Source organism: Marmota monax, unplaced genomic scaffold, assembly GCF_021218885.2.
Source record: "Marmota monax isolate L192 unplaced genomic scaffold, Marmota_monax_Labrador192_F-V1.1 WCK01_AAM20220418_F8-fsc00055, whole genome shotgun sequence".
NCBI classification, from domain to species: Eukaryota; Metazoa; Chordata; class Mammalia; order Rodentia; family Sciuridae; genus Marmota; species Marmota monax.
Window position 1 is genome coordinate 10565764 of NW_026695205.1, and position 27543 is coordinate 10593306.

A 27543-nucleotide genomic window follows, 5' to 3' on the forward strand; every position below is an offset into this window, starting at 1 on the left:
CCGCAGGGCCGGGAGGCGGCGGCGGAGGAGGCGCCGCCTTGCTCGGCTCGGCCTGGGTGGGGCGGAGGGCCACCTCCAGGCCCCGGCGGGCGCGCGCCAACCGCGACACCTGCCCGGCGGCACAGCCTCCCGGCGGGACGCGCGGCGGACGGGTCACGTGACCCGAGCGCGGCCGCGCGCCTTCCTGACAGCCGGGCGGGCGGAGCCGAAAACCAGACGCACGTCGCGGGCGGGGCGGGGCGGGCCTGCGTGTCCGGACGACGCCTTCCGCCCAGTTGGTTTCGCGGTTGCTGGGCGCCGCGGCCGGCGTGCGCGGGCGGGCGGAGCGCGCGAGGCCATGGCGACCTTTGTGAGCGAGCTGGAGGCGGCCAAGAAGAACCTGAGCGAGGCGCTGGGGGACAACGTGAAGCAGTAAGCGCTGCGGCCGCCTGCCGGCCGCGGCGCCGCCCGCCGAGGCCTGCGCCGCACGGGCTGGCGCCCCGGGCTCGGAGGGCCTCCGCGCGGGTCCCGGGGCTGTCGAGCGTCGGCCCTGGCGGCGGCCTGGGGCGGGCCCCGGGGGTCGTCCTGGAAGAGGCGGCCGGGGCGGGCTCTGGGGGGCGTCGTGGAGGAGGCGTCCTGGGGCGGGCTCCGGGGGGCTTCCTGAAGGGCTGAGGGGCGTCTTGGAGGAGGCGGCCCCGGAGGTCTGGGGTCGTCCTGGACGGCTGCGGGGCGTCGTGGAGGAGGCGGCCGGGGCGGGCCCCGGGGGTCGTCCTGGAAGAGGCGGCCGGGGCGGGCTCTGGGGGACGTCGTGGAGGAGGCGTCCTGGGGCGGACTCCGGGGGGAGGGCGTCCTGGAGGGCTGGGGGGCGTCCTGGAGGAGGCGGCCCCGGAGGGCTGGGGTCGTCCCGGAGGAGGCGTCCAGTCTCCCCAGCACCGCCGCCGCCTCCTCACCTTCTTACCTGCTCTGTTATGGCGAAGTTCCGTGGCTTGGGGCCGTCCGTGATTTTCCGAGGTTCCTTCGTGTGTGAATTTGGGGTGGCAGTTGATTTTGGTTTTCTTCTAGAGAAACGACCCAAACTTTGACAAAGATAGAATTCTGTCAAGTGTGTCGTAAGCACTTGGTGACTTCCCCCAATACAGTGTTCTCCTTAATGTCTTAATGTTCGTGTTCGTGGTCCATCTAGTCTTTGCTCATTTAGTGAACAGACTTTAATGATTTTAGTAGGGATCCCGCCTTCAGCCTCGCCAGCTGCGTGGCTTTTGGTTTGCTAAGACTGATAAGGGGGACGGTTTTCGGCACAGTGCCGACTTCACTGTTTTGTCTAGAATGCTTACAGATATTTGAAAGTGTTGATTTTACGCGGCACCAACTCGGAAGGACCCGGCAGGACGGTGTGAGGGACTTCAGCCCTGAGTGGATGCAGGTGCCCTCCATTGTCCCCCCAGGAGCCCAGCAGCGTTTGGAAGTTGGCGCCCCTGTTCTGTGCTGAGGGCCAAGGTGTGGGTGCGGTGCCATCAGGCGTGGGTGCTGAAGCGGGATCTGGTGATCCTGCCATTGCACTGTTTTGCATTTGTGTTTCAAGCCCCCACCCCACAGTTGCAAGGGTCGGACTCTGGGTGCGCTGCCCCTGAGCCACATCCCCAGCCGCCTTATGAGAACCTTATTTTGGAGAAGGTCTCAGGGACATGCTTCAGCTTGTGCTCTCCCTGCCTCAGCGCCAATGCGGGTGGCCCAGTGCGGGTGGCCCAGTGCGGGTGGCCGTGGGGCCTCTGGTGGCGCAGTCTGCCTTGCTCTAGTCCAGCTCAGGTTCCCTCCAGGGTCGTTGGCTTCGCTGTGTGCAGCTGCCGTTGGAATGTGATCCTGGGTGTGGGTAAAACAAGGTGCACAACCCCGAGAGGAGCCACGCTGCTTACCCAGGGGTCTGCGTGTCCTCCGCACCTGGTGGAGTCCAACTGGCCGTTTCCAGAGGGAGGTGGACTTCACTAGCAGACTCGGCTTGCCTAGTAATGGTGGAGTTCATGTTCCCATAGATGTCGAGTCTTGGGGGCCCTTGGCCTGCCCGTGTCTGTGAGCACTGCCACCTCACCCTTGCCTTGACGGTGACTGGCTCCCTTCTGAGTGTGATGGAGCTGCCATCCCTGTTGCTCCGGGTCAGCACAGGGTGGGCCTGCGGAGCAGCTCTTGGGTTCTGAGTGGCGCTGGCTGTGGGGCTGGAGAAGACAGCCTGGTGTTGGCACCGCTGCCTGGGAGAGCCGCGTCTTGGTCCTGGAAAGCTGGCGCGCTCCTAAAGGGCTGCATGGCCGTCTTGCTGAAGGCAGCCAGGGCTTTCGCGCCGTGAGGCTCTCCCGTCCGTCCGTCTCCTGTTAGAACCGCGTGAGACAGGACCTCTGGTTTTCTGCAGAGCTTTTTTGTACTCACTTCTTTATTGTTCCTGTCCTTCAAGAAAAACATGAATGTGTCCACCCTTGTGAAGTTGCTAGTGACCTGCTGAGCGGGGTTATCAGTGAAAGGTGTCAGGTAGAGCTGAATGTGTTCTGCTGTTGAAATAGGCTCGAAAGTGGCAGTGTCATAGGTTATGTGTCACTTTAAGACTGTAAAGTTCCTGGGTTTCCTGCTAAAAAGAATGCACAGGACCGGGCAAGGCCTGGGGTGGGTCCTGCCTGCGCATTGACCCCCAGGGCGCCGAGCCTCACTTGGGAAGCCTCTCTTTTCCTGAACTCACATGAGCTCTAGAAGGTAGGTGAGCTTGAGTTGAAAGTGGTAAGGCATTTACTGAGCCATTTTTAAAATCCTGTTCCATGAATAAGAAGCCCCCAAACAAGTGTGGCGTGGGAGACTGGAATCCCTCCTGGTGCTGAGGAGCAAAAGGCGGAGTCGTCTCCTCCTGGGGTTGAGTCTGGCTTCCTTACCTCTAGGAACTTCTCGGGGTGAAGTTGAGAAACCCGGTTCTCAAGCCAGGCAAATGAAAAGGCAGGGCACTGCCCCTAGTAGGTGCGAACAGCCACCCGCTCCCGCCCAGCACCTGTGGATTTCCGTGAACCGTGGGTGGATGTGGGCTCTGGGCGGAGGTCCTGTGAGTGGAGTCATTTCTGAGACCCTGGCCGTCCCTGTGGAGGAGACCATTTCCTGCTTGGTGCTCTCTGATTTCCAGGGGGCTAAATAACAGAAGCTTGACTCCTCACAGTATGGAGGCTGCAGGCCCAGGGGAGGGCATCCATCTGCTGTCCCTGTCTGGAGGCCTATCACGTTGGTTTTGGGCCCCACCAGTGGTCCCCCTTAAATCCCTGCTGCTCTACAGGCCCTGTCTCCAAGTGGTCACTCTTTGGGGTATGGGGTTGGGGCTTCCATGTGTGAATTTTGAGGGGACAGTCAAGCCAGCAGTGCCAGGGAGTGTGGAGTTTCTCCCCCGGGAGTTGGCATAGGCGAGGTGGACCTGGGAGGGCAGCATGGGTTCTTACTGCCAATTCTCCTCTGCAGATACTGGGCTAACTTGAAGCTGTGGTTCAAGCAGAAGATCAGCAAGGAGGAGTTTGACCTGGAGGCCCACCGGCTGCTCACACAGGACAATGGTACAGTGATAATACGGGGTTATTTTGCTGTTTGGATGTCTTCCCAGGTTTACAATAAATTAAGGACTTTTCACTTTTTGAAAAAGAAAATTTTGGTCTTAATAGCATGTGAAACCATCTTAAAATGTGGTGCTTGAAGTGCAGGGTGGTGGGGGATCTCGGACCCCAGAGCAGGCTGCGCGTGGAGCCCTGTGTGTGGGCGCTGGGGTTTGACCTGCTGGCCTTCCCTTGCAGTGCATTCTCACAACGATTTCCTCCTGGCCATCCTCACGCGCTGTCAGATTTTGGTTTCCACACCAGGTAAGGAGGGCAGTGCTCCAGCATGTGCCCAGGAGCCCTGGGTTTCTACCAGCTCTAAGCCACGTCCGAGTTTGCAAATGAAATGTTCTTTGAGCTGCTCTGGGGAAATTTTTCTCACATAGGTGCAAATTCTTATCTAGAAACTTTTTTCCTGCACTCACTGGTAACCGCTGGTCTTGCCCTCAGCGGTCAGGAAGTGAGCAGGCCGGAGAGGCTGGGAGGTCGGGTGGGGGACAGGTAATAACATGTGAAATCATGGGGTGGGGTGACTGTGGGCACTAGGGAGCTGGGCTCCACCTGCAGGCTGGGGTGCTTGCTGCTCCTGGAGGGTGGGGCTGGGGTGCCTGTTGGCTCCTCACTTCAAGAGCCGCGGGTGGGGGCTGGTGAGAGTCAGCCTGCAGGGTTGTGTTCAGGACACTGACCCCTGAGAGTGGAGCTGAAATGGCCGACTGTTGAATGTACCTCTTTGGGCTATCTTATTTAATGAGGCAAAGCTCCCCACGTGACTGAGGTTGTCCTAGAAGGCACCTCCTGACTGTGTCGATGAGGTTGGTTTATCTTTCAGCATCTTGGTGGCATGCTGTCTCAGAAGCCTGTGTCTTACCAAGAAGGGCTGGTATTTGTGTTGTCCCCCTTCAGGTTGTGTTCCTTGGAGGGTAAAGAGTCCCCAGGCTGTCTCCAGCTGACGCCTGCCCTTCCCAAGTGCTGCACAGAAATTTCGAAGGGTCCTTGTCCCCCCCTCACAGCCCCTGTGCCACCTGCATGTCTGATTCGTCACCCTCAGGGGCAGAAGAGGGCTTTAGCCAGACGTTTTACATCCAAAGTGGATGAGATCGTTCATCTACTTTGTTGCTTATCATTTGGTTTGAGCTGAAAAGCCAGCACTGTGAGGACTGGTGGCACTTTCTAGGCGGGTCTGTTGTGAAGTGCCGCCACCACAGGTCGGGGGCCTGCTGAGAGGGGAGAGCCCTGGTTGGTAGAGCCCATGGGGTCAAGCTGGTGTGCTGCCAGCCTCCATCACATGAGCAAGGACTTGCAGGTTCTCAACTTCCACATCCACGTCTAGGTGTGCCCTGTGAGTTCACAGGAGAGCCAGGGGAGAACAGGAAGACGGTGCCGAACAAACATAAGTGGTGTCAGTGTAGGAGCCGGCTTCAGTTAACTAAATCTAATTAGTTAAAAACTTGACATTTTTGAATGTGTGTAACTGGTTATTTTAAAATAAGAAGCTTCCTCTTTGGACTGAAGAGTATATTTCGCTTGCACGCTCAGTATTGATTCCTTTAAGACGGAGGGATGCTCGCCAGCAGTAGAGACGTCTCAGTGAGGATGGTGCAGTGCTGTGCGCCTGCCCAGCGGCTGTGGCCGGGCTTCTGCTTTTCTGAGGCAGGCAGGAGTAGTGACTGAGCCGCCATGTGTTGGTGGCTGCAGCCTGAGGACCGTGCGCCTGTCCTGGTCAGTGTCACAGCACGACGCAGGGTAGTGAGGCTGCTCTTACAGATGAGGAACAGCTTCAGAGAAGAGAAAACAGAACGGAAACCCAAGACTTGGCTGAGGTGCTGTCCCACCTGCCAAAGGGAGGTGCTGATCAAAACCAGGATCTACGCTGGAGAAGCCCCCAGCCAGGGCCACGCTGCGTGTGCTTCGTCCTCAGCCTGAGCTTGTCCGCAAGTTGCAGGTCCAGCCTGCGCCTTCTCCACCTGTCCAGCACTTGCCCTGGCCAGTCCACCTTCTCTCACCAGGAGAAGCTGACCTCATCATATTAGACCTGGGTGTGCCAAGGGCGATGGACAGGAGGGCCTGACTTCCCAAGAGTCCTCTTTTAACGAGGAACCTGGATACGTTTTCCCCCAAAAGTTATAAAAACTCCTTTTTTCCAAAAAAGAGCATTTACTGGATTATGGGTGTTTTTTTTTTTTTTTTTTTTTAATTCTGGAGGCATTTTTTTGGGGTGCACTCTGAGGAGCTCCTACTGCTTGTGTTTGCATTGAGCTCTGTTCACTTGTAGGCTTCAGTGGCACAGAAGGTGCTGGGGGCCGCCCCCCTCGCCTGCCCAGCCCGCTGGCCTCCTGCTTGCCCCCTCACAGGGGTTTGCCCGGGGCCGTCCACAGTCTCTGACGGCATGCCTCTTCTCCCTTCGCCCTGTTGCTTGGGGTGTCCCCAACCCTTACCTGCTGCCTTTCTGTCAAGTTCCTTTTTTTTTTTTTTTTTTTTTTAATTCCTGTAGATGAACCCAGTACCTTTATTTACTTATTTTTATGTGTGTTGAGGATGGAACTCAGGGCCTTGCACTGCCAGGCGAGTGAGTGCTCTACTGCTGAGCCACAACCCCAGCCCCTCCAGTTCCTTCTTTGATTCAGCATTTTTTACGGCGTTCTCCTCTTTGGACGCGGGTCTCAGCCTCTGCCGGTGCCAGCTCTGTAGGACCTCTGTTGTTTGCTTGGGTAGCTTGGTCGACTTATGGTGTCCAGTGGCTTGGATGTAGTTGTCCCCCAAGGGCTCACTGTTAGTGGTGCTCAGTGGAGGTGTGCCTAAGGTGGCACCCTTAGGACATGGGGCCTGGCCAGAGGTCCTCAGTGGTTGAGGGAGTGGCCTCAGAAGGGCAGAAGGGAGCTAACAGGACTCCTGAGTTCTTGAGTGCTGTGGTGCTCTGGCTTTCTGTGGTGCCACGTGACCTCCCTCTTGCATGTGCTCCTGCCCTTGGCCATGAGCTTCTCTTAAGAGCTGAGCTGACACTGGAACCATGCCCTGGGGTCTCCAGAAATGTGGGTCAAATAAACCTTTTTCTTTGTAAAGCAATTTGCCTTAGAGATTTTATTATAGTGATGAAAAATGGACTGATACAGTGTATTACCAAGCAGGGTCCAGCATCTGGTGATTTGTTGTCCTCTTCATTATAAGAATATAGAGTATGATTGTCAGGAGACTACTTTGGAGAAAGCTGGTGGAAGTTCCCCAAACCAGTGTACAGAGAGCTTTGTGCTGGGGCTGAACATCTGCAGCAGCTACGGTAGCCAGTCCTGGAAGTTTTGTTCGGTGTGACTGGAGAAGAGCCCTCTGTCCCTCCTTCCTCCTACCACCCACCCTGCCGTGCCCTGGGCCTGGGAGTGAGTGGGGCCCCCACGCTTGGTTTGGGATGTTACCTCCATGGTCTTGAGATGGTCAGTTTTTGAATGAGTAGCTAAACATTTGTTCTGGGCTGTCCTGGGTGCAGGCCTTGGTTAGTTGGTGTCCTTGCCTCCTATGTCCACTGACCCTGTCCTCCCCTTGCCTGGCACGGTGCTGTGCCCTCGGCCACTGCCTCCTCCCTGCTGGCTGCTCGCTCTTGCTGCCCCTGCTGGGTTCCACCGCTCCTGGCAGGAGAGGAGATGTGTGCTCATGCTCAGCTCACGGGGCTGGAGGTCTGTCCTGCCTTTACAGTAATGCCCCAAGGGACGAAAGCCCAGTAAACACTAACTAAAGCAGAAAAATCACATTTGTCTTCCTAAAATATTTTTGGTCACGGCTAGAAAAAAATGTGATTTGAAGTGTCGATAATTTTGTTCAGAAAAGTAGAAAGAGAAGATCCAAATTTGAGCATTCATTCCTTATTTTCATGACGTGAGCTTCCATGCTTTAAAATTCCAAATGAAAACAGACTCGGCATAGGCATCGTCGTCGCTTTCACTTACGATTGCTGTTTTCTGTCTCACAGAGGGTGCTGGATCTTTGCCCTGGACGGGGGGGTCTGCGGCCAAGCCTGGAAAGCCCAAGGGCAAGAAAAAGCTCTCTTCTGTTCGCCAGAAGTTTGACGTAGGTCTTCCCTCACAGTGACGACTGGTCATGACTCGAGTGGCAGTGTGGGGCCTGGCTTCATTTGAAATGAACATTAAAGAACCGGTGGGAGTGCTGAAGAAAGGATGTGATTTAGGGAGGAAAGGGTCTCAAGACTGTGGTCTGTTGACAGTTCTTTCTGTTACTTCTCCGGTGTGCATATGTTCTCACTCATACCCAAGGGTTTCCCGGGTTGAGCGGGCCCACTGGTTTCTCAGGTTGAGGGCATCCCGGGTGGGGCTTAGCAGCCTGGAGGCCTCTGCATGCATCTGCAGTGCCTGCCTGGTCTCAGCCTCTTTGCTTATAAAATCTGTAACTGTTTGAGAATATTTGGAAAAACCTGTATTTTTCAAAAAGTTTATCTCTAGGGGAAGAAGTTTTTGATAATATCCCCCTTTGAGGTTGGCCTGGGAAGTAATCGTCTTGTTGACTAATATCACCAAACATTTATTTCTTCCCCCTTGTATCAGGCCCTGCAGAGGCACACGGGGTTTACATAGGCCCATTCAACGGGGAGTGCAGTTTTATACTTAGAAAAGGAAAATTGACAGTGGTTATTTTTATAATAGAGGCTTGGAGCAGGAACACTGCCTTCAGTGCAGGATCTGGACGTTAGCCAGAGCTTCCAGGAGCCTGTCTCCCAGTGATGGTGGACAGTCCTGAGGAAGGCTGAGTGGTATGAACGAAGGGAGATTGAGAACATCGACTCAGATAGTGTGGCGAGGGCCGAGGCTCTGTGTTGAGAATTGTAAGCAGAAAGTAACAGTCGATAGGTGGCACTGTCTATGGCGTCTTCAGGGTGCTGGTTACGGATCTGTCATTGGCCAGCGAGGTGGAAGGCCAAATGGCGGTGCTGACAGTGCCTTCAGAACTGCCAGTTAAAGTTCTCTGCTCTTTGAACATGACTTAGTGTCCTGTTCTGCTCCTGAGTTGTGATCTTTAGCACAGGACCATAGAGCATGTGGCCACCATGGTCCTTGCTGAACAGAAGGAACTCTGTGTGGCCAGTGTCCCTGAGCTCACGTCTCCATTGTCCAGTGTGATGGGCATGAGTGTGTGATTATTTGTGAGTTACTGTTTTCTTTGCCACTGTCACGTTTTGGTGGCATTCATTTGAAGGGTCTCGAGTCTAAGACATGACTCCCTCTTGTCTGTCTGCTTGCTGTGGTGACGAGTGGCCCTGCAACGTTCTGTCACTCTCAGCATAGATTCCAGCCCCAGAACCCCCTCTCCGGAGCACAGCAGTTCGTGGCAAAGGATCCCCAGGATGATGACGACTTGAAACTCTGCTCCCACACGATGATGCTTCCCACGCGCGGCCAGCTCGAGGGGAGGATGATTGTGACGGCCTACGAGCACGGGCTGGACAACGTGGCTGAGGACGCCGTCTCAGCTGTGGTCTATGCGGTGGAGGTTGGTGTGCTGCCGGCAGAGGGGCTGTGGGTTGAGCATGAGGCGCTCCTGTGTGTGGCAAGTGATGCTATCGCAGAAGAGCCGGGCGCCACCTTGGTGTCAGAGAGCCGTCTCTGTCACACGTCACAGTCCAGAGAACTGCGCCATTGATGGACAGGCTCTTGGGAAGGTCGGGTAGGGCCTAACACTTCTGATCTGATGTGCAGCAGTGAGGGAGTGGTGTCAAGGACGGAGTGAGGCTGAGGGTCCTGGGGTCCGCCTCTGCGTGTGTAGAGTGCTGGGCGTGGCGTCGGAGTAGCAGAGGTGGCTCGCATGCTAGCCCATGCGTCCATTTACTTATCTAGCTGTTTGACAATTACACGTTGTACTGTGACCTGGAGGTGCTCAGGGAGCACTGAGTAATTCCTTTCAATTCCTGGGGCCCCATTTTCCTCCTCTGTACATCAAAGATAACCATAACTGTCTCATGAAGTTATAGACAGTCATGGGTTCTCTGTGAACCCCGTGTTAAATCGCAGTTATGACTTGATACAAGATGGTCCTCTTGGTGTAAGTGAAACACACTCCCAGGTCCCGGCTCACCTGTTGGTGACCATAGGCTGGCATAGTTCCACATCTATTTTCATAGACATTCTGCAACCTTTCCTTATACACTTGGCTCTCACAGAAGAAATTAAATACATAGTTTTAGAAAGGCAAAAAGAAATTAAATAGACATTGTTTGTGTCTACTTCTCTGAGAGATCCTGTGTTTGTTTGTGTGGCTTTTGAGAACACAGGCTCTTTTCATGTAAGGATTGTATAACCAGTAAATATCAGATCTTGAAACTTTTCCTCCCGTGTTAAACCAAGTCTCCAGGTAGCTTGCCTTTCTTTAAAAATAAATTATTTATTGAAAATCATTTTTGAGAGAAATGAGCCAATTTAGAGACATGAAAACTTTAAAAATTCAAATTCATTGTAGGACAAGACCATTTTTAAAGGGAGCCGGATGAAAATGCGCGTGCCCTCCTCCCCGTGCCGCTTCTCTTTAGAGCGGCTGCCGGCTCTTGGCTGACCACTCCCGCGGTTCTGGCTTGTGCCAGCCAGTCCCACACCTCTGCGGATGGTCAGTGGAAGCCGTGGTCTGTTCTGAGGTGGTGGTGTTCTCCCTCTGCTTTTCAGAGCCACCTCAAAGACATACTGACGTCAGTTGTATCCAGAAGGAAAGCGCACCGGCTGCGAGATGGCCACTTTAAGTATGCTTTCGGGAGCAATGTGACCCCACAGCCATACCTGAAGAACAGCGTGGTGGCCTACAATAGCCTAATCGAAGGGTAAGTGCTTTCTCGCGATTCTCCCTCTGCCCCGGCTTGTTGGTGGCAGACCTCTGGTCAGGTCATTGGTCACTGGGTTCCTGTAGTGTGGCAGGAGTTCCGCCCACTCTACTGTTCTGTTCTCTTCAGTCTTAGCCTCTTGGGCCATCTAGTGAATTACTGTCATTTTTATCAGTTCCAGGGTCGGGCTGCTGCCTGGGGTCCGTTGTGACCCTCTTTCTGCTGTGCGGTGGAGTGTGGCTCCCTTGGGCAGCACCCGCCTGGGGGCAGTGGCCCTGGGCCACAAGTGCCGGTTCTCATCTGATCTCATTCTGCCACATGTTTGGGATTTTCACTGAAGTCATGCTTCTCTTGACGAAAACAAAAAGTGGCTCCTCGTGGTGGGGGTGCTGGCCAGGGCGTGAGGGCTGCTCTTGCCTGGATGCTGCCCGCTGTCCTGGCGTTCCGAGGAACCGAGCTCTTTCTCCAGCTACTCTGACGTACACATCCCACCCGGCTTCTCCGCGCGCCGTCTGGGCAGTTTTGGAAACGAGCAGCCCCGTGCTGGCCAGCGTCCCCTTCCTGCGGCTGCTGCTCCTTGCCTGCAGTGCTGCTTTCTTCTCCACGCCAGCTTCCAGTGGCTCGTGGTCTCTTTCTTTTTCAACTGGAAGCTCCTCAGGGCAGGAGACAATCTGGCTCAGCCCCCTATCTAACTCAATACTTGAGTGCTGAGGAGCAACGGGCCAGGGGAGCCGAGTGTGCTTGTGTCCAGCCTGACGTGGGCACTAATGGGTTTCTGTGGAGTTGAAGGCAGTTGTAGGGAGCCGTGGCCTGGCCAGCCCCTCTGTCCATGTGCGGGTTGTCTGTGGGAGATGCTGGGAGTGTTTCTGCCATGTCTTTCAGCCCTCCGGCTGTGTCCACTCCCTGTGCGGGTCAGAACCCGGCTGCCCACCTGCCCCCGGACGCTGCTGAGCAGCAGGCCGCACTCCTGCTGGCCTGCTCTGGGGAAGCGCTGCCTGCTCCTTTGCCTCCAGTGAACATGTACGACCTCCTTGAGGCTCTGCAGGTAACTCTCGGCTCCTCGGGTCGGACAGGCTGGCGGCTTTTCAAGTCTGCGGAGTCGTGCGCTGGCTTGTTTCTACTTCCTGGTTCTGTTTTTGGCTTTTTGTTTATTATTAAAGCCATTAATACTAGTCTCATTTTTAAAATCCTAAGCCCAGGTGTCTTTCCTGATTTACCTCCCTCATCCTTGACCTCTCCAAAAAAAGGAATCAGCGTGCTTGCCGCTTATTCAGAACTTGGCGGTGCCTCGTTCCTTCTTGTCTGACTTGGGATGCATTAGGCTCTCGTTCAACTTCTGGGTTGTGTCTTGTCTGTGTTGTGTTGACGTAAACCCATTCTCTATGTTGGAAAAGTAAGCCTGCTGAAGAATAACTGGAGATTGCTGATGTTTGAACCCCAGGTACACCGGGAAGTCATCCCTACACACACTGTGTATGCCCTCAACATCGAGAGGATCATCATGAGGCTCTGGCACCCGAATCACGAGGAGCTGCAGCAAGACCAAGTCCACCGCCAGCGCCTGGCGGCCAAGGAGGGGCTTCTGCTCTGCTAAGTGGGATTGGAGGGTGTGGGGTCCTCACGGGTCTTTGCTTGCTGAAGAGGGCATGTTTGGGGTCTGCATTTCGAGGCTGAAGTGTAGAGTGTACATATAACCTTTCCTATGGAAATGGACAGTGAGTGTGTTTTCTGTTGCTGCTGCAAGGCCATTCGTGTAAATACAGGCCACCCTGTCTGCGTGTTCCCAGTTACGGGAGCAGGCGTGATGAAGTCCTGTGCCTGGAAGGGGACGCCTGTCTGAGGCCCTGTGTAAGATGGACCATCCTAGAGTGAAGGCGCCGTTGCAGCCTGTCCCCTCGACTGACAGGACATTCTTGTGTTCTGTGTCTGGCCAGATAAAACTTTTACACTCTTGCTTTTTGTTGGTATAACCTATCCAGTGTTGAAACTCGGACACCTCCTTTAGTGACGGGTTTAATTTTTAACACCTTGAGGTAGCCTCCAAGCCATCCACCATTTCAGCTCCACAGAAAACGTGACTTGCAGATGCTGTGCTGTTGGACAAAATTAAGCCCAGCCAACCCACCCTCCTGGAACGCAGTCTGCTTTAGAAGACGTCTTCCTGGGGCTCCAGTTTGTTTAGTGTTGAAGTGCCCAGGGATGATTGGCAGGTGCTTCTGTTAATCATCCTTAAAAGATGTCTTGCTATAGCTAATTTGTATAGTGTTAATATGACCAGTGGTGACTGAAGGCACGTCTACTAATTATTCCTATAGAACATGTTTTAAGAAATCTTACAAATTGGATTTATGGTTGGTAATTCTATTTGTAGGAAATATCTATTTCTACCCTTTTAAGTGCTAAATTGAAAATAATCTACTTTGACAGTGTTACTGAAAACCAGTTTTGTTTTCTAGAGATACATATGCTTTTTACTCAATAGTGTTGATGGACAAATTAGACTGTAGGTGGGTTTGTGTAGGACTGAGGAATGGATGTATGGGTATGTGTATATAGTTCATACGTCTGAAGCTCTGTATTTGATTTTGTACTTTAAGCGTGACAAATGTTTTGGCAGAAAACCTTTTTTTTTTGTTTATTAAAGTAAGTACATAAGGAAGAATATCATACAGAAATAGTAAAGCCCTGCTTTGTGAGATCTTGGCAGAGACTTTTCAGAGTGTACTGGCTGAGAAAGACTGAAGGGCAGGCTCCCGTTAAGCTTTACCATTTCTCTCTTTTGTGATGTTTTTAACACCAAAGAGAAAAAACAGCTTAGTTTCAGCTTTTGCATAAGCCATTTGGAGTATTCGGTAAGGCAGGACTCTTGACTTTTTAGAATCTGGAAGAATTTGAGCTGATACTGAAGCGAGTATGGAGGTTTTGTTTGGGACTGCAGTACCCCGGGCCTCCGCTGCCCAGGAGCATGCCGGCATCCCCTGTGCTCCCACATGGAGGCAGCCAGGAGCCGCTGTCTTTCTGCCATAGTGACAGGGCCCCTTGGAGCCTGTGCGCAGCAAACCCAGGATGCCACTGGACTAGCTCCCTGTGCTTCATTTTCATTTCTGCGCTGATATAAGAAAGTCTGCCTCCGTGACAGTTCTCAAGAGGACTCCCAAACTGGGAGGTGGCAATGAGGCAAGGCAGGCAGACAGAGTAAATGGGGTTTCAGGAGAGCCCCTCAAAAGGGAACCTTTGTGCCAAAGACGGGCTCCACCCTGCCACCTCCAGCTGGAGGGTCCCAGGGCGTCTTCTGCAGTTACCCTCAGGAGTTACCCAGAAAACAGTTCAGTGGGGGAAAAGCAGCCAGAGACCAGGTAGCTCAGGAGGATCCCAGTGACTTCTGTAGGACTATGGATGAGTCTTTGCTGTAGGTGTGCACACTCGGTGAGGCCTGCCTTCTCCAGGGTGACAGGGCTGGTGTGGTGTGTGCCAAACACTCCCTTGCACTGACTGGTCGCCGACCTTCCCGGATTTCCCAAGGGTCTTCTCAGTGCTTGCTTTCCACTGGCCACCTGTCTTACTATGTCTGACTCAAAATGGCCCTGGGAGGAAGGGTAATAAAGCAGCCTTAGGGGTCAGGCTTGGCCAGTGTGGCCAGCAGAACAGTCCATTTAGTTGAAGGTTTAAAAAGGAAAAACATTGTCTAGATGATTCTTGGAGAGCAGAAGGTACTGACTTGAGTTCACAGAAAAGGAGCATTAACACGGCAGGACTCATTTTACTAAGCACAGGATAAAGGAAACTACGGGCCCATGATGCTTTTGTCTTAGAAGACTTTTATGAGAATAAGATACAAAGTTTTCTACCCATCAGCTTGTGGCACTGAATTTCCACTGATGGTAAATTCATATCCCTTAAGGACTTTCCTTATGTGGTTTGGTAACATTCCATTCCTGAGCATCCAAAACGAGAAAAAGAGCTATTTATGGTAGACCTCCCCCACCTTTAAAAGCCAGTTTAAGACCACAAATATTTTCTTCCTTTGCCTTCAAGGACACCAGTATTACTGTATCCCATGAACACTTGGATTCAGAGGATAGTATGTTGGTACAGAACTAGATGGGGAATATAGACAAAAAGCTTAAAATGTAAGTAACTTTTGACACTGTCAGCAGGTAAATAAAAGCACCATGGCCTAGTGACTTTATTATCAAAGTTTATTGTTGGGGTCACTTCCTATCTATCTACCAGGGAGTACACTATGTCCAAGTGTGCTATAGTCATTCTGCAGAACGGCTGTACTGGGGCTGTTAGGCACAGACCGTGGAAGGAAGCCCAGGAGACCGTGGCGGCAGTGCCGTCCCTCCAGGAACGCTCCAGTGCTGCGCAGCCTGTAAGGCATCATCTCTGCTGGCGAGGAAACGTGAGGTACGGGTCAAGATGAGTCGAACCATTTCTGTTATCTCGGCAAGGTAACTGGCTCCCACATAGGAACCTAAAATTAGGTCCTATAGCATCTTTTAAGCTTCCAAAGCAAGAGAAATAGAACATGGAGAAGGGCCAGGAACTGGGCCACTGGAGAAAAAATTAAGGAAGGAATGGAAGCTTCTGGAATGAAAAGTAACAGGTTCTGGGTGTCATTTTTGGATGTGCAAGAATACAGAATATAAAGCAAATGGGGGAACAATTCAGATAGTGAAAGTTATTTGGATATTAGAAGTGGAGTTTTCCTCCTATGGGGAGACTGGTTTAAAAAGATCAGAAAGGTGAATCACTAAAGGAAGAGGAGTACCTGAGTAGAAATAGGCGTTTCAAGATGCCAAGAAAAGCTTGTAAGACGGCTGCGAGCTGCGTCTGTAGGAGTGACGGCAGCAGCCAGTGAGCAGGCCCGACCCAGGAATGACGGCTCCTACTGATGGCTTCTTCTGAGGTTCTGTAGCTCAGATGGGTTTGAAGGAATGTCTTCGAAACACTCGACTTGGTGGGAATGTAAGTGACCACTGTGTAAAAACCCAACGACCTTCCAGCTGACCTTGCAGGATGGATGATCCCAAGTCTCCAAACAGCTGTGGTAGAGGCCTGTGCCCTCCCACAGCCCTTGTTACAAGAACATTAAAAAGTACCAGATGAGTCTGCGGGCCTTGTACCTTGTGGACAGCAGACCCCTCACGGGGGTCTGCAGGTGGCCCGAGGGCAGAAGCTCATGCACCAAGTGCTGCCTTCACCATTAAGCAGGACAGTGAAGAGGCAGGCCCATCAGACAAGACCCCACAAGTCTAGCTGCCATCCAGACTGGGAAGATAGAACAGCATGTTTACTTTAACCATGTCTTCCATACTAACCTAGTTTGTCTTCAGAAAAGCCACCTGCTGGCACCAGGCCAGGGTGTCTTCATTTTGCTGTTAGCATCAGTATCTCATTTTCCCTAAGGGGCTTGTGATGCCCTTCTACAAAACCTGTGACCCTGTGGGCATGGGCTGTGCTTCTGGAAGCATTCTCAAGGCAAGACACACACTGACTCGAGGTCTTCTCTGCAGAAAGCTTCTTCACAGCGCCAGAGCTGTGCCCACATGCTGGGTCTCCATGGTGTGGGGTCCTGCTCCCCAGGAGCACCTTGCCCTCGCCTACTTACAGGCTCCTTTTGATGGAGAGGCAGATAATCTCCAAGAAATGGGCAGAAGGGTTCTTTCTTAATCTTGTTGCTGATGAAATGAAGGGTCTTCTCCTTGGCTGTGGACACTTCAAGGGGCAGGCAGGGCGTGTCCCAGGATGGACACTGTCCGCTGTCCTGAACTGGGCTGTTGAGAGCCCTGTCACCTCTTCCTACTGCTCCCTGTGCATCCACTGCGTTCGGGAGTCATTTCCCCCCTCTGTTGCCGTCAGTGCCATTTGCTGGAAAACACAGAACTAAATGTGAATTAACCTTTGGATTTCTGGATATCTTAACAAAAATAGCAATTCCATTAGTTTCATGTCCGTCTCCTCCCCTGCCGCCTGAGCAGCCAGACAGCTGCGTCTGTGGCAAGAAAGCCCAGGCTGAGGTGTGCGGAGGTGCCCGTGCTCACAGCTGCAGGGTAGTCAGCTTTCTTCCCTTCCTGGCAGTTCCTGATCGAGGCCCTGGGGGGGGGAACACTCGGAAAACTGAAAATGCCCCCCGATGTTATCTGACAAAGAGGGAAAAGCAAAAGGTGAGAACACTGGCTCCAGAAAAGGGAGGCTGGATCAGGGGCTTATCAAAGTGGGGGACATGAGGAAGCAACAGGCCATTTCTGTGATCCTGAGCATACAGTAAGGTCTTGCTCTGTGGTAACTGCAGGGGTCCAGAATGACAGTGGAGTTAGGGGCATGACTAACTGATGATGTGGGGGTGAGCAAGGAGGCCTGAGCCACTCTTCCACACCGATGGAACTGTACTTTCACATACAGAACCACATCAAGGTGGTTCAGTCTTCTAAGGGATGACCTCACCTCTTGTGAAGCAAGGAGGTTGGAGTGGCCTGCCCTGGGCACTTTCTGGCCTGCTGCTCCCTCCAGGGGAGTGTGGGTGAGGGAGGCTCCTTCCCTCTTCCTCTCAGCTGCTGCTCTGCACTCAGCCCTATCCCAGGCCCTCCATCTGTAGTGTTAGGTGGCACCCTGCTTTATTTTGTTTCTGGTGCAAAGATTTCAGTTTTACAGCACCATCCTGCAGACATAACAGCCCACCCACCCCAAAGGCCAGGATGAGACGGAAGATGTGAAGTGTGTTTACTCCCTGGCAGGTGTTAGGTGTAGACCAGCCCAGGACGGAGACCTGAGGCCCAGCAGATGCGGTACTGAAGGCAGGCCTCCTGCCCTGTGTCCTGGTCCTTCAAGTACATCAGGCACACACTGGCCCTAAACATTCTGTGTGAATTATAAGGGAAAGAAAAAAGTTGTCTTTTTCAGACAAAATGTTTTGTGAGCTGCACATTATCAGACCCTTTTAGGCCCAAATAGTTTCTTACAGAGTTACGGCTGTCAGATTCCGTGTCGGGCAGCTCACCCTTTGTTCATTTCACTAGTATGTAAGTGCTCCTGGTCTGTGCCCCAGGGGACAGTACCCATGAAGGGCGTCAGACAGCCCTTGCCTGGGAAGGAGAGAATGCTGCTGGTCTGCACCCACACACTGCCCCGTGGGCTCTGAGAACTCGAAACCAATATCGGAGAGAGGTAGGTTGGCTGGCAGCCTGGGATGGCAGAGCCCTGAGCACTTACTCCGACCAGCCACCAAGGAGCTGGCCCCTCAGTTGCTCTCCGCCATGCTCTCCACAGGGGGTTCACCTCCTCCCTGTAGCTCACTCTCCACTTCCCACAAGACATTGTCTTCCTCCTCCAGGTTGCTGGAGATGTGGCACTTCTTGAACCCCTGGACAATGGATTCGCTGGAGATGCTATTCCAGGCGACCATGACCCACTCCAGGAAGAGGCCCAGGGGCGGCTTCTTGGCATTGCCGGTGGGGCTCAGGGCCAGGTTCCCAGCCAGAAGCCAGTTGGAGTACTGGGCGCGCACGCTGTCGTTCAGCGGCTTGTAGACCACCACGTCCAGCACCTGCAGCTGCGAGGTCAGGCCCCCGGGGATGATCACCATGTCGGTGTTCATGCTCTCCATGGAGCTCTTCACTGAGTCGGTGGCGTGGCCGCGGAAGCCGTTCAGGATCAGCATGCCCCGCTGCTTGGGCAGGGCCCCGGTCCGCCGCCGCCACACCACCTCCAACCAGTCCTGCATCAGGTCCTCCGTCATCCACCCATAGCGGTGGCAGCGGATCTCCATGCCGCTGGGGAACTTCCCCGGCGGGATGTACGTGCCCCTCAGGATGATGTAGGGCGGCAGTTTCCGCCCATCGGCCAGGACGCCCAGCATGGCCGTGATCTTGAGCTTCTCCCTGCCCGGCGTCTTCACCAGGACAGGCTTCTCACCCTGGTTGTCGACGGTCACCCTGGACGGCACCTCCAAGCAGATGGGCGTCTCGTCCGCGTTGCCCATCTGCGCCACGTGGTAGTCGTGCGCCCTGCGCAGGGCCAGCACACTGCGCTGGTAGGTGACCAGTTTCTCGGTCAGGTCCTCGGGCAGATGCTGGGGCACGGGCACCTTGTGCCGCAGGGACAAGTCGTACCTTCTCATCATCCTCCGGCACCAGCCCAGGCTCGCCTTGAAGCCCTTCTCGGGGATATTCATCTCCTGGGCGATCTCCAGCGCCTTCAGCTGCATGGCCTCCCTGGTGATGGGGTCCCCCTTGGCCTGCATGTACCGCACATACTCGGCCACGCGCTGGTCCACGAGGGCGAACCTCCCGTTCTTGGGGCCGCGGAAGGCCCGCCGCATGGCGTGCGCGTTCTGGAGCTGCGGCTTGACCTTGCGCCAGTCCCGCACGTTCTTCTCGAGCACCCCGAACTGCTTGGCTGCCTGGCAGTTGTTGGTGCCCTCGGCGTACTCCACCACCATCAGCTTGAAGCCCGCGTCGTAGCTGCGACGCATGCCCCGGCTAAACTGGAACCTCCCCGCCAGGTCCTCGGCAGACAGGTCACACCCCGGGAAGCCCATGGCCATGTAGAAGGGGTACCCCTCGCTCCACTCGGGCAGCTCGGCCAGGCCTAGGCCGTCCAGGTGCTGGGGCTGAGGAAACTGTGCGTGGGGGTTCGCTGGGCCTGCCCAGTATGGAGGCTTCACGTCGGACTCCTCGTTTTCTGAGAGACAGAACAATGCCAGTGAGTGAGACAGCGTTTCCCAGAGCTTCCGGGTCAAAATGCTCCACCCGAGGTTCACCAAGACAGTGACTGACTCAGTAGGTCACAGTGCCTAAGTCCCACCCGGGGTCCACCAACCTCTCCAGGAACTGCACACCCTCTGCAAGAAGAGAGCTGTGGAGGAACTGACCTCCAAGCTTGGACTACATAATTTGGGGGCCACATGTAGGTAAAAATGTTTACGGCCAGGTGTGGTGGAACACACCTGTAGGCCCAGTGATTCTGGAGAATGAGGCAGGAGGAAGGCAGGTTTGAGGCCATCTCAAAATAAATACAAAGGACCTGGGATGTAGCTCAGTGGTATAGTGCACCTGGGTTCAATCCCTAATACCAAAAGGAAAAAAAAAGTCTATGTAGATGAGAAGATAAAGGTAACCCATACTACCACATGATATTACAGAGATTTAGGTGCACCCTGCACTGAATCATCTCCTTTGAATCAAGAAAACTACAACAAAAACCACATTAGTTAAGTTTATAAGGCAGAAAACTAGTTCTTGCACACCAATGTTAACACCGTGTTCCACTCACTGTGTGTCTGTATCTGGAAGGTGGCAGAAACTGAGTATGATCTGAGGAAATTAGTGTATTTCACCAAAACCCAAATGCCATACTGCAGGATGCATGACTACAAGCCATTAAAAGAAAAATAAAATGCCACTAATTGTAACTATCACATGCCATCAATTTTAAGGAGCATTTTAGAGTTGGTAGTGTTACAGGGGAAAACATGTCTTAGAATTGATGAATTACAACACTTTAAATTCTTACCTAGAGAAAAGCAAGACCACTTTGGTGTCTGGAAGGTATGTTATATTCATCCCACTGTGACCCCTTTCTCTCGACAAGGGATTAGGTGCTTCTCAGATACTTGCTCAGATGAGCACGGGAGCTGTCACTGCTTTTCCCACCAGTGGGAGACGGCAGTGCCAGACAAAGGCTCTGGAAGCTTGCTCCCCAGTTCCTAGTCTGCAGAGGCATCAGGTGTGCTGAGGGGTGGCTGGGCTTCCACGATGTGCCCTGGACCAAATGGCACACAAGCCCCATCCAGCTGCTCCCACATACGAGGCTGCACACCAAGTCTTATTTAGACCCACAAGAGACAAATGGGGAAACTGAGGCGCAAAGAGATGAAAGAAGCTGCCTAAAGCCAAAGCATTGGAAGGAGGAAGACCTTTAAACGCCAAAGCCCATAACCTTTGTGTCTCGCTCCTAAATACACCACGGAACATCCGTGGGGGCTGGAAACCCAGCTCCATGGGGCTCCCTTCAGACGATGGTGGAACTGGTCTACTTGTACCTGTGGAGGTTCCTCTTTGGAGCTGCCACTCATCAGAGTTATGGGACTCCTCTTCCCCTTCCAACCGAGTGATCATGTCTGGCTTAGGGAATGGGAATTCTGTTTGTAGAAAACAAAACAGACAACAGCTGTGTGTCACTGCCCCAGAGCAGTCCCCAAATAAGTACTTTGACTTAACCCCCTGTGCCTCCGCTACTTTGTGAAAGATGGGGAAGAGAGCTTGGTCATGTATGTAAAAAGTGTGACAGAAAAGAGGTCTGTCCAGGGGATGCTGGACCTCTCCAGGTGAGAGCTGGTCAGCAGCCACCAGGGAAGTGCAGCTGAAGAGCAGGCGACGTGCACCACCACTGTGAGCGAGCACACTGGGGAGGGCTCCAAAGGCCAAACTCTGATAGGAGGATGTGCCAGAGTCAGAGTGGGACAAGTCCCAAAATTTCTGAGGCTGACAGGATACCCACGAAGGCCTTGCTTCCTTTCTGGAGAACCAAGCACAGGCCCAGACCCATGGTGATGTTTCCAAAGCTAAGCCGCCTTTTTAAAACATGTGAATGCCTGCCTGGGTTGAACAAGGACTCAACAGGACTGCCGAGTGGGATGGACATAATATTCATATCATGTCTGAATCAAAACCAGGGGGTTAAATGGGCACTGGCAAGGAGGGGGAAGAATCCAAGCTCAGGACGCTGGGTACACCAGAGAAGAGAGACATGGACACAGTTCTCTGGGTGCAGAGCCTCTAGGCCACAAAGGAAAACAAAGCGTTACCCAGGGACAGGACGGTTTCATAATTCATCCTCATGACTTCCCGGTACAGGGCCTTTTGTTGCTCCGTCAAAACTTCCCACTCCTCATCGGAAAAATATATGGCCACCTCATCAAACAGGGCTGGTACCTGGAACATAAACAGGCCTTTCTCAGTGACGTGGGCGCATGCAGACATGGACTTTCTGGTCCCACAGGGTCCCCAGCCCTGCCTCACAGGCCAGGTCAGGCCCCCCTTGTCTGTGTTCATGCAGCTACTCAGCTACTGGGGGCAAGAGCACAGGCCCTCCCATGCCCACCCCAGTGGCCACCACCTCTTCAGTTCACAAACAAAGGAAGCAGCACCTTGAAAAGAAAACTACCTCCAGCCATCAGCAGGTTGGGGGACACTGGACGTCCTATCCTTATGCACTGTGAGAGCTGCCCACAGCCCACACACTCCATAGGTGGAGGCCAACCACACCAGAGCGTGCCCATCAGCACTCTCATCCCACCTGCACCTTCCTACCTCCCAAGGACCCTCAGACCAGCAGGAGGAGCTGGGTTTGCAAATTTAAATAGCATCCCCTCTTCCCACAGGATCTCTGGGGTTTTCCAGGATACTCCATTTTCAAGGCAGTAACCCTAGTGTTTGGTTTGGAACCCAAAGCAAGAGAGGAGCCAGTGAGAGGAGGAGCCCTGCTGGCTTCTGCAGCCCAGAGAGCTGGAGGAGGAGGAGGTGGCGGAGGAGGGAAAGGCAATTAGCACTTTGTTTCTGTAATGAGCTGCCAGAGCAGACTTCAGCTGGACACCTAGATCAGGTGGCAATGTCTTGTGCAGAGGGGACGATGCTCCGGTCCCCTGCAGGAGGGGTGCTCAGGGGCTATGGGCAGCCAAGCCACCAACCCCGTCCTTGTTTTTTTAATTGGTTTACTTTTCTTTTTACTACGTTTTTTCTCTCAGTCCTTAAAAACCCTACTCCCAAGCTCACCATATTCAGTGGTGGGAAATTACCAAACAGCTCGTTTCAAGCTGGTTGCTGTATTCCTGCCTCCAAAGCTATTCCCCAGAGCTGTCCCTGGGCCTGGGGACACTGTTTTCCCTCAGCCTGGAAAACCAGCTTTGTCAGGTGTCAGGCCATCAGTCACTCAGACACCCTGGCCTCCCTTTCTCCCCAGCACCTTCCACATACCAAACACTTATAAGCCCTGTGGCTGCTTCACTGATTTCTCCCAACAACCCTGAAAAGGAGCACAGATGCTCCAGTTAATGAAGGAGGAAAGAGGCTCAGAGTCCCGTTTCCAGGATAAAGTCACACAGCTAATAAACGGCCAGGCTGAGATCAGGACCCAGCACTGTGTGACTTCACTGTGGCTCTGTCTAGGGAGCCCAAAGCTGACTCCCTGGTGACTAGCCTCAACCTCTCTGCTCCAGATATGCTCAGCTGCCTGTGATCCCTGCCGCCTCCACACCTCTGCCCACTCCAACCTGGGCCTTGAGATCTCCTTGACCATCTTGGCCTGAGGAACACCCAGCCAGCTTCCTAGCCTCGGTCCTATCCATCCTGTTCCCCAGGCAGCCTGCTCATGTCCCCATGATACCCTGGGCTCAGCACCACGGAGGCCCTCAGCCCTGTTTGGCTTCCCTCATCTCTCTCTCCACTAAAACGGCGTTCTCTGCCGGCAGAGCCTGTGCGTACCCACTTTGCTTCTCTAAGCTGAGGACGCTTCCTGAAGCTAGCAGTCACTTAAAACGTGTTTCTGAATGAACGATCCAGGCAAATAATCTCTGGATTTCCCTTCTCTTGTTGTGCTTGGAACAGTTTCAAAGAATCATTAAGTTTTATCTGTCACAAAACTGAGCCAACTCTTAGGAGTAAGAATGGACAAAAATCTCTTAAGTGTGAAATAGTAGGAGGTAAAAATGGATTGGTCTCTGGGTTTTCTTGAGACTTCTTACTCAGTCTGGAAAGCCAGACATCCCAGGAATTTTCCACCCTACTCCCTCCCACTTCCCAGGCTCTTAAACATCTCTCCCTTTGGTCTATTCTCTCCCTGGGAGGCTTGAGATCTAGGCCATACCTATTTATAATCCCTTTCCTTTTGCTGATAAACCAGGACACAGCCTGGCTATGCAGGTCACCATGGAGGGTAACACATTCTAGGCCTCGGATACTGGTTGGGGAAGGCTAGAGGCTGGTGTGGGTCTGATGATGGGGCCTCGGAGGACCTTGGGGCAAGCCCAGGCTGTGCAGCACAGGCACAGTGCAGAGGCTCAGAAATCCCCCACGGCAGCCCTTTCACTCCAGAGGCCTTCTACCTGGTGAACACAGCAGAAGATAAACGGCAGCCTACGGCACACCCGAGGCCAGGCAGCTCTCCCGGGGACTGGCAGGCAGGGCCCACCCCCTGCTTGCTCCCTGCCCTCCAACTCTGCCTCTGGCCTGTGTTCACTGTCTTGCTCCTCCTGGAAAGTGGCATTCCAGCAGTTATCTCCAAGGGCTTCCACTGCCTTGGCTGCTGGGAAGTGTTTACACACTCACAGCCTTGCAACCACCCAGCAGCCACCTGGCAGAGCGGGGAGACCTGAGGGAGCCTGTGCCGTTTGCACGGCATGCCTGCTGTGCCAGGCCTGGTGCGGGGCACTCCCACGTACATAACAGCATCTCTCTGACAAGCAAGCCAGGGACCTGCGGATGCGGACCCCACTTACACGGTGAGGAGGCAGTGGTGTATCCAGAGCTGGATCAGCTCCGTCAGTCTGAGCACTGTAGCTGGAGAGCCAGCTTCCCTTGAAGAGATGCCTTAGACTCATTCCTCAGAGCTACTGAGGAGGGAGAGCTCACACTCCCCCAGGTCTCCTTCCTCTCCCTGCCTGGTTCGGAGCAGCTCCTGACTGCATAGAGCTTCTCTCTGAGGCCTTTGTCTGTGTACAAACCCCTGCCTTCCCTTGGCTGACTCCACCCATGACAAAGGCTGATTTCAACATACATTTTTTTCTCCTTGAAATTTATTTCTATTCTAATTTTCTGGAATTTTATAACAGAGCATAGTTCTTATGTTTGAATGGCCTTTACTGATCACTGTAACGTAATCCTCTATAGCCAAGATGTATATTTGAAGCACAGATTCAATTCTTTCCTTCCCTGACTTAATGCTCTGGAGCGGTGCTTCTCTACCTAACATGACTGACACTTTGGGCAGTAATTCTTCATTGTGCAGGAGGCTGTCCTGTGCACCGGGATGTGCAGATAGATCCTGGGCCTGGGTGCTGGTAGGATATCCCCCCTATCTTGAGTCAAGACAACCAGAAGTGTCTCCACTACTGCTAAGTGGCTTAGGGTGGGGAGGGGGCAAAACTTGAGCCTACTGCTCAAGACCAGGCCTTCTCTAGAAGCATCCTCCAGTCTGAATGAGGCCTTCCTGCGCCTGGCTGCTATAGTATCCTGAGCTCACCCCTACCACGCACTCTGTAGGCTGTCTACTACTTTAGGTTCACTTCCCTGTCTTGCTCATGAGATTAGAAACTCCATGGGTGTAAGGGTCTTGCCTTAACACCCAGCTCTGTGCAGTAACCACGGATGGGTGGTAGACTGCCTGGGGGCCACAGATGCCAAATCCCCAGCACCATCAAGCTGTCAGCTCCCTCTCCCGTCTCCTCTGGCGGTTCCTTCTTTCTCTGCCCAAGCAGGGACCTCACCTGGCTCTTTCCTCATTGCCCCAACACATTCAGATGCCTGCTTTGACTGAACCCATTTCCCACGGTCCTCCACTCATGGTTAGATGTTCTGGGCTGGCCAGTTTAGCCTTAAAACCCAGGGCTTCCACTGCCTTGAGGTCTCCTTCCTGGCCAAAGGCAGCTGACTCCTGCCTGGATCAGAACTGGGGAGGTGGGCCAAGAACAGTGATGAGGCCAAGGAGCATGGCCCCCACAGCCAGACCAGCTGACCAGACCCCGGTGTTCACTGTTTGTCTTTAGTTAGGCACAACATACATTCAGTAAGAGGTGCTCGTGTTAGGGGTATAGTTCAGGAGCCCTGTTATTTTATTTTATTTAGTTTTATTTATTTGTTAGTTGTAGTTGGACATAATATCTTTAATTATTTATTTATTTTTATGTGGTGCTGAGGATCAAACCCAGGGCTGCACCTGTACTAGGCAAGTGCTCTACCATTGAGCCACAACCCAAGGGGCCCTATTTTTAAAGAACAAATACCAGTGGACATGTACATCCTGAAGGCAAAAGCAAGACAGCTTTTCTATACTTTCGTTCCCTCGTGTGTCTGTGGGAGTGGACTGGACAATTGAAAGTGGCATGGCTCTGTGAACGGCCTCTTGTCGGACACTGGGATCTTATGTGTTATTGATATTGATAATGTTTATACACATCGGAAAGCTAAGCAGAAAAATATCATTGTGTTGCTTATTTAAAATGTTTACAATTCATGCCCAAATTCTAAGAAGTCCAGTAAATACTGTGAATAACTAGCTGGAACTCTGCTGTTTGCATTATCTCGCTTTTCTGTTTGCCTATGCTGAACTTCCCTCTTCCTGACTGCTTACCACTCCAGGCCCAGCAGAGGAGCAGCTCTCCCGGGTGAACTACTATATGTCTAGCCTTCCTGTGGAGCTCAACAACCAAGTCTTGCTCAGAATGGGTCCCTTCAGCCAGCAGTAAGTCAGCAAATGTCCATTTACTGCCCACAAGGTGCCTGGCCACAAGCTCGGTGCAGAGAAAGGGGGAGAGGAAGCCAAGGTCTGGACTCCTGAGACTCGCCACCTAATGACAGGCCTCGTGGCCTCCTCCCTCGGCACTGCCTTTTAGAGCTGCAGGGCTGTTTCCTCAGAAAAGCAAACACTCAGGGCTAGGCTACCTTTACTTCCCACGTCTGCTTGAGGAACCTGGCTCCTAGGCCTGTTCCTCACCCTGCATGTCACCATCTTACTCACCCATGCACCCTCTGAGCAGATTCTCACTCTCTGCATGTCTGTGGGGACATCCTCCAGTTCCCGGCTCTGGATCTCTTCTTCCTCTTGCTCTTCTTTCAGGGTCACATTGAGAGGGTAGGTGGTGGACTCCATATCTAAGGGCAAGATGCAGTTCAGACCATCAGGTGTCAGTGTGCACTCTCCGAGGCCCACAAGAGGAGGCTCAGCCCCTCCTTCCTCTTCAGCCCAAGTACTGCTCAGGCTAGAAGGAAGGCAGGGCGCAGGGTCAGGCCTGGGCAGGAAGGACTTCAGTGAAAACACCAGGAAGCTGGCAGGTGGCATATTTAATTCTGATAAGAGGGACTGTGGGCAGATAGCCTATCTGGCTGTTTCAAATATTTAAGAAAAGCTTTCTGTGACAGAGAGGCCAGACCGGTTGGTAGAGATGGCCGGGTGGAACCCAGGCCAGGGGTAAGTGTTCTGGGAAGGTTCTGAACACTAAACTGACAGGCAGAACTTTCCCCTACCCAGGGCTGCCCAGGCAGGGAACCATCACACAAGATGGGTGTTAATTTCTATACCTGAAGGTGTCTAGACACAGGGCACTTACTCACCTGGTGTGTATGTGCGCGTGTGTGTGTGTGTGCGCGCACGCGCGTGTACCAGAGACCAGTTAAGAAAGAAGGATGGTTGGCCCAGAATACCCATCATCTGGACTTTCCAATTTCCAAGGTTCCGTCCAAGAGCCAGTTCAGAAAACAGTCATTCTGCTTTAAGGGACTCTGCAATCCGGAGAGTCGGTGATACACAGTGAGGGGGACGCCTGGACGCCCAGGAGGGCGCAGGGCTCCGCTGGGCCCACCCGCCCCGGTCCGGCTGGCGGGCCGGTACAAAGCGCCCGCTCTGCCCTCTAGGGGCGCGGGCAATTCCTGGCGTGCAGTGAGTGTGCATCGCGGGCCACCTCCGCCCAGCCTTCCAAAGAAAGGGTCCTTCCGGAGTTCGCGCTCCTGCCTATCTCCAAGAGGACCCAGCGCGGGGGCGTCAGCGCCCACAGCCGGGCGGAACTTGGCGTCCTCCCCCCGGGCCGCTGGGGCGGGACGCGAGGGCTCCGCCCGGCGCGAGGGTGCGGGCGCGGCGGGCGCGGCGAGGCGAGGCCCTCCGCGCCCGCCGGGCCCGCGCTCGGCGTCCCGGGCGCGCCCGCCGGCCCTGCCCCGCGGCCCCGCGCACCTGCCGGCCGAGCCCGCGCCGCCCGCACCCGCGGCCCCAACAAAGGCGGCGGCGGCCCCGCTCGCCACGCCCGCCCGCCGCCCGCGCACTCACCGCCGCCGCAGGCCGGGCCGCCGGGGACGCGAGGGCCGCGGCCGCTGTCACGGCGCCATCCTGCCCGCCGCCGGCTTCCGTGCGCGCGGCCCCGCGGGAGGCAGCGCGGAGGACACGTGG

The 27543-nt window shown here is 53.8% G+C and overlaps 2 protein-coding genes across 6 annotated transcripts; one reads left to right on the plus strand and one right to left on the minus strand.

The window, feature by feature from the left end:
- Positions 1-259: 259 nt before the first annotated feature.
- Positions 260-14573, plus strand: Tada1 (transcriptional adaptor 1). Of its 2 annotated transcripts, none has more exons than XM_046429998.2 (8): positions 260-411; positions 3457-3548; positions 3783-3848; positions 7543-7640; positions 8865-9074; positions 10238-10389; positions 11272-11434; positions 11831-14573. In XM_046429998.2, the coding sequence occupies exons 1-8, from the start codon at positions 338-340 to the stop codon at positions 11981-11983; spliced, it is 1008 nt and encodes a 335-aa protein (XP_046285954.1). In that variant the 5' UTR covers positions 260-337; the 3' UTR covers positions 11984-14573. The 2 variants fall into 2 exon arrangements, with proteins under 2 accessions (XP_046285954.1, XP_046285955.1); XM_046429999.2 differs by lacking the exon at positions 260-411 and adding an exon at positions 885-2715.
- On the minus strand, positions 14571-27533 carry Pogk (pogo transposable element derived with KRAB domain). 4 transcript variants are annotated; one of them, XM_046429996.2, is made up of 6 exons: positions 27424-27533; positions 26125-26258; positions 21200-21326; positions 20435-20533; positions 17605-19074; positions 14571-16263 (listed from the first exon to the last, which is right to left on the minus strand). In XM_046429996.2, the coding sequence occupies exons 2-5, from the start codon at positions 26254-26256 to the stop codon at positions 17633-17635; spliced, it is 1800 nt and encodes a 599-aa protein (XP_046285952.1). In that variant the 5' UTR covers positions 26257-26258; positions 27424-27533; the 3' UTR covers positions 14571-16263; positions 17605-17632. The 4 variants fall into 4 exon arrangements, with proteins under 4 accessions (XP_046285952.1, XP_046285951.1, XP_046285950.1 ...); XM_046429995.2 differs by lacking the exon at positions 27424-27533 and adding an exon at positions 26718-27104 and having other exon boundaries at positions 14571-16278; XM_046429994.2 differs by lacking the exon at positions 27424-27533 and adding an exon at positions 26718-27104 and having other exon boundaries at positions 14571-16535.
- Positions 27534-27543: the final 10 nt, after the last annotated feature.

Coding starts and splice junctions, on each gene's coding strand:
- Pogk (XM_046429995.2), bottom strand. CDS start 26,814: ATGATGGGTATTCTGGGCCAACCATCCTTCTTTCTTAACTGGTCTCTG. Junction 21,327..26,124: donor TCTGCTCAGAGGGTGCATGG/GTGAGTAAGATG, acceptor TTTATGTTCCAG/GTACCAGCCCTGTTTGATGA. Junction 20,534..21,199: donor TGAAACCGTCCTGTCCCTGG/GTAACGCTTTGT, acceptor TTCTACAAACAG/AATTCCCATTCCCTAAGCCA.
- Tada1 (XM_046429998.2), top strand. CDS start 338: ATGGCGACCTTTGTGAGCGAGCTGGAGGCGGCCAAGAAGAACCTGAGC. Junction 412..3,456: donor CTGGGGGACAACGTGAAGCA/GTAAGCGCTGCG, acceptor TCTCCTCTGCAG/ATACTGGGCTAACTTGAAGC. Junction 10,390..11,271: donor TACAATAGCCTAATCGAAGG/GTAAGTGCTTTC, acceptor CATGTCTTTCAG/CCCTCCGGCTGTGTCCACTC.